Genomic DNA, 10,327 nt, shown 5'->3' with positions numbered 1-10,327 from the left:
ACCATAAAACTGTACTTTGTCCTTTACTGCAGCATTCTTTCCTCAGAGGAGAGATCTACCCAGAAGGGCTGTGGCGCAGTCACACAGTCCCATAGACCCGCTGCAGACAGAGGGAAACAAACGCAACAAATTTTGCTGCAAGCAGAACCTGAGGGGAACCACGTGTAGTAACCACAGAGTTTGTCTTCACCCAGTTGTAGGCTTTCCTCCCTTTATTTGGGCAGGAAACGGGAAACTATGAAGTATTTTTACTCACTCTGCTACTGTGCCCGTTTCCAGAAGAGGGAGCCAAGTCATGGTGAAGTGCAGCCAAAAATCAAAACCATCGTCCAATACGTTTGGGGTTTTTAAAGAGCGTATGTTTGGAGTTATGTTAATTCGAGGCAGGAGGGGAGATGAGTGCTGATGTAACTACAGAGGTGAAATGGATGTAGTAAGCTCAGAAAAGAACTGAGGAGGTCTTGGGCATGGTACACGAATCACAGATACACAAAACTTACTAACTCAAACCTGGGTATGAGCTTCGCTGCTGTGGCATACAAGCACCTCCAACAGTGGCTACCAACTTACTAAAATTCTGATTCAATTTGGAAATCGAGCACATCGCACAAAGTTTTCTTTATTTGTTGCACTCTTCGGTTCCTCTCCTTGCACTGCTCAATATCACCTCTTCAATTAATAGCTTCTATGACTAATTTGCTTCTCACTTAAGAAGCTAGTTTCACTGTCAAAAATAGCTGCAGTCAAAAAAAAAATAAAAAAAGGTGTTTGAGTGTAACAGCCATCACATGTACATAACTAAGTTTAAAAAGTAAAACCACATCATTCCTTTACTGCTGCATAATTTTCTGGAAGCAAACCTCCCACCGAGCTGATTAAATGGCAAATGGAATCAGCTCAGAAGACAGGTGCTGACTAAAGAAAGTAATCTTATGCAAGAACACAATCTCCTCTAGTTTTTCCTTTGTTCAGTTTAACCTGTCAAAAGATTAAACCAAACAAAAGATTATTGGGTTAGGATTTGAGCCAGCATTTACTATCACTGAAGTTTATCCACACGACGGTTGTATTATTTCAAGACTTTATGAAGTTAAGCACAGATCAAGGCCAAATCCTGAAGGGGTGTGAAAGGGGAAATAGGCTCGCATGTTCCATAAAGGACGCTCATTGTCTCCTGGAAGGACGGCCCAGCTGCAGCTTGAGAGCTCCCTGCCAACCAACACGCAGGTTCCACACAGCGTGTCCAGCCCTCAGTCGGAAGAACACGCACGTGGTTTCCAGTGCTGAGTAACACGGCTTTGCAAAACTGCTGCAAACAACGTGCTCAAAAATAAGCACGCCATCAAGGAAGCTGGCAAGTTGAGATTGCTTTTGAATGAACAGCAACCCCCACGCAGATATCCACGCAGGTGGGTTCAAGACAGCAGAACATTGTTGGAATCCCCATTTAACATCAGAGAGCGCATGGGGCTTTCTGGTTCTGAGGTGCCTGAATGCATCAATGTGCAGCCCACTGACAGTCTGGCCAACATCATCCTTCATGTAATCATACGAAGGCAGGAGGAGGGAGGAAAGCAACTGAGAGTTTCTAGCACCTCAATGTGCCCATTGGTAAGTACAAATCCTTTTGAGGGTGCTTTGGTTGGTTGCTTCGAGGTTGCTAAGATTTGGGTCTGCACAGGTGAGCCCGTAAACCAAACCGGCTGACAAGCAGGGCTGGGGACACTTGCTCACAAACCCTACTCATCCCCTTTCGTTAAGAACATCATAGCACCAAAAAACACTGAGCGGTGACATTGCTTCAGGATGGAAGAGAGATCTGCAGTGCAGATCAGAACCTGTTTCAACCTGTTGTAGCCTAAAGGCAGATTTAGGACAAAATATTACTCTATACCCTTTTCTATTGAGGGAAGTATCTCAAGGATGCTTCCTGGTGCTCTTGCCCGCAGAAGGTCCCATCACCCGTGAAGATAAGACACACAGGGATCACGCTCCAACTCAATTTAATAAGCTTTGTAACAAACTCGGACAGAAAGTGTTTTGAAGTCAAGCAACAGTCATCTACGACTCAAGGATGGTTTTTAGCAATGCTTTTAAGCTTATACTCAAGCATACAAAGCATAAATTTTACAAATTAAAAACAATAAAAATCATCCTAGAATAATGTAATGGCTTCCCCTATATATACAAGGAGTGGAAAGGAGACAACATTCTTTCCAGGTAATTTCATACATCTTAAATGCTACATAAGTGCTCTCCACATTCATTGCAATTTTTCTTTTAATGTGGGTGGAAGGAGCTGAAAGTGTTTCAATGAAATCATCCTAAAGAGAGAGAGGTACTTCACCTGGTTTCAAGCACATATGTTTGCCTCTTCACAAGTCTTGAGAGTAAATGCTTTACTTAAAATTCTGCTGTTCGTTTCTGTGCAGCAGCCTGTTTTTCCAGCTGTATCGAATTAAAAGAGTTCAGTAAGGATTTCTCAGAAAGTACCACCGGCACTTCGTCTTCATGGAAACCTGTTATCCCCCACCCTTCAACAAATGACTCCATGGCACAACAGGAGCCACCGCAATTTAGCTTGGATTTGACAGGCAGAACAGAGACGTGGTAATAGCGAAGATGACACATTACTAGGGAGGTGACAGGTTTTGGAAAAGAGGAAGAGAGCTGTAGCCTAATCAAAACACACTTGATATACAGCCTTTCTGCAAAGGCATGTAAGACAGGGTATTTTACAACCCAAGTTCTTCCATGTCCATAGCACTGATGAAAAAGACCTTATTTGCTTTCAACAAAGGGAAGGCTGGGGGAGGAATGAGTGTAGTGTACCACATTTAATTACCAGATTTGTTTGCCACCACTGAGTTTGGAACAAATCTTCTAACAAAAGTTATTTTCATATTGTTCTAGATTAAGTGGAACAAAATATGTATTTTTACACTAAAGCAAACTGATCAAAGTGGCATTTAATAATATTTGTTAAAGTGGTTATCTAACAAAAATGGGTTAACAAAATCCCATTAATTAGTAGTCACCAAATAAGACACTTCTCATGCATATGACAAAAGTTCATTCGTGTACTGAGACATCTGTTTACTGTGTACAATATTTCCATAAATTATGTTTCACAGCCCCTACCATTCAAGAATATTTCAAACAGATTATATATTATATTTGTATATGCAAACTATTTTATATACACTAATATAAAGATCCTTAGAAGTACCAATATCACTACCTTTATGCTTTCTCTAAAATGCATAGCTTTCGAATATTTTCTTGCAGTTACCAAAAACTTTACAGATTAAAGCTGCTTATCAATGTGGCATGTTCATAAAAACAAAGTGAGATAGTTCTATACTAATTTTATATTAAACCCCTTAAAAAACATGTTTATTTTTTAATGGGAAAAAAAAAACCCCAAAAACAAGCTAGTGACAATTCAAGTAATCTATGCTCAATCTCTGCCCAGATACTATATGAAATTAACGTAGCGTTCTAGAAGTACAGTGAACTTCTCAACCAGGACTTAATACTGCATTTCTCATGGAGAAAAATGCTAGTTATGCCACAAAACCACACCACTTTCCATTTCATCTGGGAGAAGCTTTAGATGAGATTTAACAACGGAAGTGTCAGAACAGAGGAAAAGCTGATCAGTTCATATATGAAGAAACTAGAGCTATTCCAGTTTTGTTTCTGCAGTTTGTTATTAAACAAAGTTACATTAACCATACAGTTTCTCACAAACTGAAAGTTATACATGGTTTTCAGACATCAACCGACTGGAAAAAGAAGAGGAAAAAAAAAAAGAATTAAAAAAAAAATAACCAAACCAAACACCCGCAACTGTTAAAAATGTGGTGTTAGAATAACCAGCCTGGGTGAAGGAAAGCCAGACTGCTGTAGTAGTTGGGGGGCTACTGACAGCTCGTTTGTTATGTACAAACTTTAAGACCTCCATACCACAAATGCCTCAAAGTGGAGAACAGAACAATCAGTAATAAATGGGAACAAATAATTTTGTCACATCCACCATCTAGCTTAATCTTGGTGCTCTGCATCTCTAATAGCTGCTTAACAAACAATGGCTTCCCCCCACAAAAAATAGCTACACAAGTAAACAGTGTTCACAGTAATGCAATCAGTAACAGGTTTTGTTAGTTTCCATAAGTCAGGTGTATCTGCAAAGCTTTATACAGTTTAATGCGTAAGTATTCCAGTAAAATTAAGTGAAAACTAAGTTTCATTCTACAGGGTAATATCTACCATACAAGACTAGATTATGTACAGTATGGGACTGGTGTGACAACTGCCAGTGTTTCATGATGTTAAGCTATTTCACCCATCAGCTTGGTCTTTGTTCAGCAAATCTGCAATAACTTGATATACAGACCTAAAAATCTAGAGATCGGTTTGGCAAGATTAGTGCTTACTACCACTGGATATACACCAACGTCCAGTGCTGCAAAACTGAGTCGACCAAAACATCCCATACCCAGAAGATTACAATTTGTTGACTTAAAGTCTGGACTTCACGTGTAAAACATTAAAACTATAATCCTAACTGGAGTGAGGACAGTCAGTAAACAAATACAGGTGAAGATGAACTGCATCTCTTCAGAAAGGTATGGAAGAATTGAGAAAATGGAAATAATCTGTTTTTAGACAGCCCTGCTCTGCTCAGCAAAAGGCATTAAAACAGCCCAAGCAGCTCTAAAACGATTCTTATTCAGCAAGCATAAAGGCATATCCTGCACAAGATGATACACCAGAGGCTTCAACGAGTATCTCTCCCCTCCACTTAATTTCCTAACACAAGCATGTCTTTCAGCTTACAAATATCAAGTGGCCTTCAAAGCTTTAGTAGCCTGCTAGAATCACTGCAGTGTCTACAGCTGCAAATTTAATATAGGGGGAAAGGCCCCTGTTAAAAACCCTCAAATGCCTTGGGGCCATTTTGGTCATTCATGAAAATTAAGAAAAAACTTACTTCCAACAACACTCCTCCTGAAAATTGGGTCACTGATCCATTATGAACATAGCTCTCACCATATAAAGCACCAAAAAGTCAGAAACAAGGAAAAAAAAAAAAAAAGTCCTTAAATTATGATTTACAAGTTTGTACACTATTTCCTAAGCAAAAGGTTGACCTTACTGCAAAGTTTATAGATGAAAACTTGACCAGTTACTTTTAAGGGGAATGTATGTCTGGCTATAACTTAAAGGTAGAAAATATTCACTGTTCTATATACACATTTCAAACAGGAGACAGTTAAACTTAACTGAATAGTTGCCAATATAACTCCGTATTAACGCACTGGCCACTAAACTAGGCATCAGTAGCCAATTAGAAAGCTTGAGTTCTGTACTTTTAAAAATGCTATTTTTCCTGTCTTGTTTAATTGTTTTTTAAAAATGTATCATAGTGCATAGCCTAAGTCAGACTTTCAAAGAGATACAGCGCCTTTCAATGCAGTTTTTGCAGCATTTAAAAGGGACTTTTCTCCCTTCAAATTAGATGTTCATTGAAAAATCTGAATTGAGTGCTGTATTGTAGTAAAAATATTTCAGTCACAGACTGATATAAATGTATACTGTGCAGTACTAAGATTGTTTGATGTCCATCTGCACACGATTTACTTGGGTTCTTCGATCGTCCCCTTGCTGAGGTCTGTCATTTTGGGATATTTCACTTTCTTCTGGTCCAGCTCATTCTGAGCCCACAGTAGTAGTTTCAGTAATTTTGCCAACTTGGGTGTTGATTCACGATTTTCATAGTCTAGAACCGCTTGATTAACCTCACTCCAAACCTGGAAAAGAAATAGTTGTTATATGATTAACACTACTAATGTCACACCGACACTGGAAAGATCACACCTAGTGTGCTAATTCCTCAGAACACGGTCAGGACAAAGCTCCACAGACTATGAGCCTGGAGACAAGGAAGACAGCCAAATACTTGAATACATTAACTCCAGTTTTTTAAATCTTGCTTAAGAAATACTTCTGTTCTTTTGCACACCTCTTTAAACATTTTTTCTGAACATTTCAAAAATATTTGGATGTTATTTTCACCACATATGAATAAAAGACATCAATTTCCTCTTGAGAAAGGACTACCTTCTGTCGCTGCATCATGTTAAGCAAGTCTCCAAATGGTGATTCTTCGGGATTATCAAAGGCAAGCAAAGCCAGTGTACGCTCCATTTCTGTCAGGCATTCCCTGCTCTCCTCGCCTTGTTCTGCTAATTGGGTCTGAGCAAATTCCAGAGCTGCTTCTGTCTCACGCTGCCGAATCAGTTCAATCAAATGCTGCTGCTACATACAAAAAACATGGGAATATTAGCTAAACAAATTAACAAATCTTCAGTATTTCAAGACTGCAATCTTCAGACATTAGTGTGTAATTTGAGACAAATACTAATCCATAATTTGACAGTTTGAGGTCAATTCTCCTCAGTCTGTAAGACAAGAAGTGGCAGACCTGGCTACAAAATCTACTGGAAAAGGTAACCTGACGCTTTTGAGTTTTGAAAAGATGTGTTACTAAAGGAACTACTAGAAATACAGACCAACAGTAATTGGAAGTCGGTAAGTCACAGACCACTGATGCTGTTATAAGTTTTCACATTAGTAAGTGTATACGTATGACAGTTCCTGCACTATACCACAAAGTTTCCTGCTGCTACAAAACGATACAAAGAACAAACACATGAAATTGCATCATGCTTCGCCACAAACTTCCCAACATACTCATAACATCTGCAATACTTTTTCCAGTCTCTCAGCAGCCTCTGAAACAAAGATAAGGTTTGCCACCTGTCCTTACCTGCAAATGAAAGTAAAGGTATCTGTTAGTATCTAGCAATTCTGGATGGAGGCTGTTTATTAATGCAATGGCTTCTTGAATCTGTCCTTTCAGTATCATTTCTCGAATTTTTATTCTTTCATCGAGAGTTTCTAAATCAACACTGGGTTCAATCCCAGACTCCATTCGAAATTTCTCCGCTGCTTCTTTAAAGCCCTCTGAAACAGAAACATTTTACCTATAAAATACATTTCATGAAACACTTTTTTAAAAAAATCAGCTTCAATGAAAATATTTTAGTATTGCTTGTGCATTTTGCAAGTTTAAAGACTTAAATCTGAACCTCTGAAAAATTCTTCTCTATTTAAATAGTCAATTATCCAACAGGCGTCGAACAGTGCATGCTGAATTCAGTCTTAACTTACATGCCCTCATTTGCTAAGGATGCACGCAACTTGTAGTCTGATACCTCTTAACCTGAAAGCTTGTTTTATACTTTATTAAACAGAGTGCTGTACTTACTCTGAAATGTAATTTTCAAAATCCTGTTTTCAAAAGTTGGGTGGTTTTGCTTTGCCCCACAGCCCCCAAGTCTTTTTACACAGACCTACCACTTTTACTGAGAAGAAACAGAATGAAATTTGCTTTCTCATACCAACATATTTTTTTAAAGTCATAACAGCTATTTTAAATCCTAAGTCATGCTTTCATATACACAAAAATCATTTATGCCATCCACTAAGATGCTCTTCCTTCATCCCAGAGGCCTCACCTACACAGCAATGTAAACAGGGGTGTAGATTGGATACAAACGCCTCCACCCTAGTATAGCTTACTGTGATGGTATGCATCATAATTGCTAGGGACAATTTCTAAAGGTTTTTGATTGTTCTAAGTATATAGTCAGGCTATATGCTGAAGGGTGTAGTATTTTTGGTCTCAAACTATTTTGACAACAGTGCCCTTTTAGAGTTTATTCTTCTAGCCAGTTAAAACTTGCTTCTGATAGTTGTTTTGTGCAGCTTTCAGAGTGCTATTTAACAACTGCAACATATCTTGAACTCTGTTTTAACAGCATAAAAAGGCACATCATCATACAGAAATGGGTCATGTTTGTTCACAGCGCTCCAGAAAACACTTTCTACATCCTTTAACAGAAGAGTTAAGGTTAATAAATGTCACTTCTATTGCATGGTAACTGCTCTGTGTCTGATTCTTAGTCAGTTTCCACTTAGGAGAAGGAACACAAGAGCAGCTGTATGTTGCTAAGAAAAGCCAACAGCAATCACTAAGTCCTCAAAGCCCTTGATTTCATTCCATCAAGTAGCAGGTTCTAGCCAAAAATGTCTGTCTTGATAACATAAGTGGCGTGCACTTAAAAGCCTCCTAGCGCTACCACTCATTTTTACCTGTAACAAGGTAGTTCATGATAAGGCGGTTCATGTCTGCTCTCTGGATATGCAAGTTATTAAGTTTTTCCATCCATTCATCTTTCGTGATTTCATCAGGTTTTTCTGCATAACTCATCCTGAATTCTTACTACAAGAAAAGAAAAGCAACTCATTTAACATGATTCAAGAAGTGTAATGTATGTAAGCACTGTGTTACTACCATCTTTACATCTTTTTTTAATGAGATCTTTTAAATTAATAATCTGAAAGAGACCCTTTTATCTCAAACCACAATTCTGCATTTTTCTCCTCCCTGTTACTGCACCGTTTCACATTTACTAGCCAGTCTCTAAAGCTGCTTTCATCAGTTATCAGAATAAAAAATTCAAATACTGTCTTCTTGTACTTACTATTAAACTCACTCCAAAAAAAATTTGTTTAGGATTTCCACAGAACACACAGCATCACAGTGTGAGACAAGTGAATCAGAGATTGACAGCCAGAAAACTTGTAACAAATGTTTAAAGCAAAGCCTACGTAAACAATATTGGCTTTAAAGTTTTCACCACAACTTAGACAGGACGGCTCCATATATTGTACAGCTACAAAACTGTAATGATACATGTGTTATCCAGTGCACAACTAAAAGACTGACACCATTAGCTTCACTATCCCCAAAAGTACTCCTGTCAACGTTACTAAAATATTAGCTCCTAGCATTTTTCTTGACGGCAGATTTTTTTTTCAGATTGGCAAGCAAATCGATTTGCTAAAGCCGGCATTCATTCATTTCTACCTTCAAGTCACGACCACAGCGGCAGCGAAAGGGGGAGGAGAGGCGGCAACAACAACAGCAACAGGCACCACCACCCCTCTCAGCCAGGCAGGAGCGGCAGCGCCTTCCCACCGCCAGTCCACTTCCAACAGGTTTTCCCTTCCCTGAACTACCACCAAGGCCACACTGCGCCCCGGGAAGTCGGACAGCCAGAGCCAGGAGCCGCCCGGGGCCGCCTCCGGGACCGATCGGGCCCCAGCCCCGCTTTCACGCCGCTCCCAACCACGCGGCGGGGGAACTGGGCTCCCGCCGCAACGGGCCGCGCCGCCCCAAGCTCCGCACGGCGCCCGCCCGCGGGGGGACTCCCCCCGCCCCGCAACCGCCGCCCGTCACCGGCCCGCCGAGCCGCTGCCCCCGACCTGGCCCTCCCCGGGGCCCGGGCCACCGAAGCGCTCGGCCCAGCTCGCCACAGGCCCAGCGCGTCCCCACCACCCGCAGCGGACAGCGCCAGGCCGACCCACCGGGCCAAGGGCAGGCCCCCGCCGGCCCCCGGCCGCTAAGGGAAGGAGCGGACCCACCGCCGCCATCTTACCGAGCGCGCCGCGGTGCCGGCTCCAACGCACGAACGCGAGCCCCTCCGCCACCTCCGCCAGGCCGCTGGCGCGCGGATCTCGCGAGAACCGCCCTCTCGGCCAATCAGCGCCCGGAGAGGGGCGAGAAAACACAACCATAGAGTCGGCGCGCGGGACAGAGTGTCGGCCTGCCGTGGGGGCGCACCCCGCCAGCGGGCAGCCGGGCCCACGGCGGCCGTGCGGCGGGGGCGGCCGGGGCGCGGGGCCAGCCGGCGGGGTGGGGGTCACTGGAGGCGGCGTGGCCGCTGTGGCGACCGGGGCTGAGGGGCCCCGGAGCCCCCAGCCCCTCTTCGGCTCACGGCCGCGGGGCGGGCGGCAGCGCAGGGCTCGGTGCGGCTCCGCCATGCTGCCTCGCCGGCGGGCCCGGGAGGTACCGCAGTTGCTGTGTGCTCCACGTCCCCCCCACGCTTCCATAACGTGTCCGGTGGCAGTGCGGGCCTGCCTGCGAGCGGGGCACCGGCCTGGCATTGACGGCCGAGGCAGAGTCTGAGCGATTGGTCCACGGACATGGCGGGGTCAGCGCAGACCTCGAGCTTGGCAAGGGTTGGCCATTCCGGCTGGGGCTGCCTGGCCCTGCCGATGTGCCAGAGCAGTGGCGAGGGAGGTGGGTCACAGCCCGGGACAGGAGTGTGCCGCTCCGCCAGCTCCCACTGCCCACGGTGCACCAGGCCGTGCGCCTACCCGGCCGAGGGCTTTGCTCTGTCATCTCTGCCAA

At 43.1% G+C, this 10,327-nt stretch overlaps 1 protein-coding gene across 1 annotated transcript; it reads right to left on the bottom strand.

Annotated features, from left to right (window-relative positions):
- Positions 1 to 1,986: 1,986 nt before the first annotated feature.
- GID8 (GID complex subunit 8 homolog) lies at positions 1,987 to 9,700 on the bottom strand. Its single transcript, XM_055722648.1, has 5 exons — positions 9,573 to 9,700; positions 8,224 to 8,353; positions 6,836 to 7,032; positions 6,127 to 6,324; positions 1,987 to 5,816 (listed from the first exon to the last, which is right to left on the bottom strand). Exons 2-5 carry the CDS (start codon positions 8,339 to 8,341, stop codon positions 5,643 to 5,645), a joined length of 687 nt encoding a protein of 228 aa, XP_055578623.1. The 5' UTR covers positions 8,342 to 8,353; positions 9,573 to 9,700; the 3' UTR covers positions 1,987 to 5,642.
- Positions 9,701 to 10,327: the final 627 nt, after the last annotated feature.

The sequence above is a fragment of the Falco cherrug genome, chromosome 10 (assembly GCF_023634085.1).
Source record: "Falco cherrug isolate bFalChe1 chromosome 10, bFalChe1.pri, whole genome shotgun sequence".
NCBI lineage: Eukaryota > Metazoa > Chordata > Aves > Falconiformes > Falconidae > Falco > Falco cherrug.
This window is presented reverse-complemented; position numbering and strand designations above follow the sequence as displayed.

What these genes read in the sequence shown, in the direction of transcription:
- GID8 (XM_055722648.1), bottom strand. Translation starts at nt 8,341, where the DNA reads ATGAGTTATGCAGAAAAACCTGATGAAATCACGAAAGATGAATGGATG. An exon ending in CATGAACTACCTTGTTACAG is followed by an intron (nt 7,033 to 8,223) that starts GTAAAAATGAGT and finishes TTTCTGTTTCAG; the next exon opens with AGGGCTTTAAAGAAGCAGCG. An exon ending in ACCTTTACTTTCATTTGCAG is followed by an intron (nt 6,325 to 6,835) that starts GTAAGGACAGGT and finishes TTTTGTATGTAG; the next exon opens with CAGCAGCATTTGATTGAACT.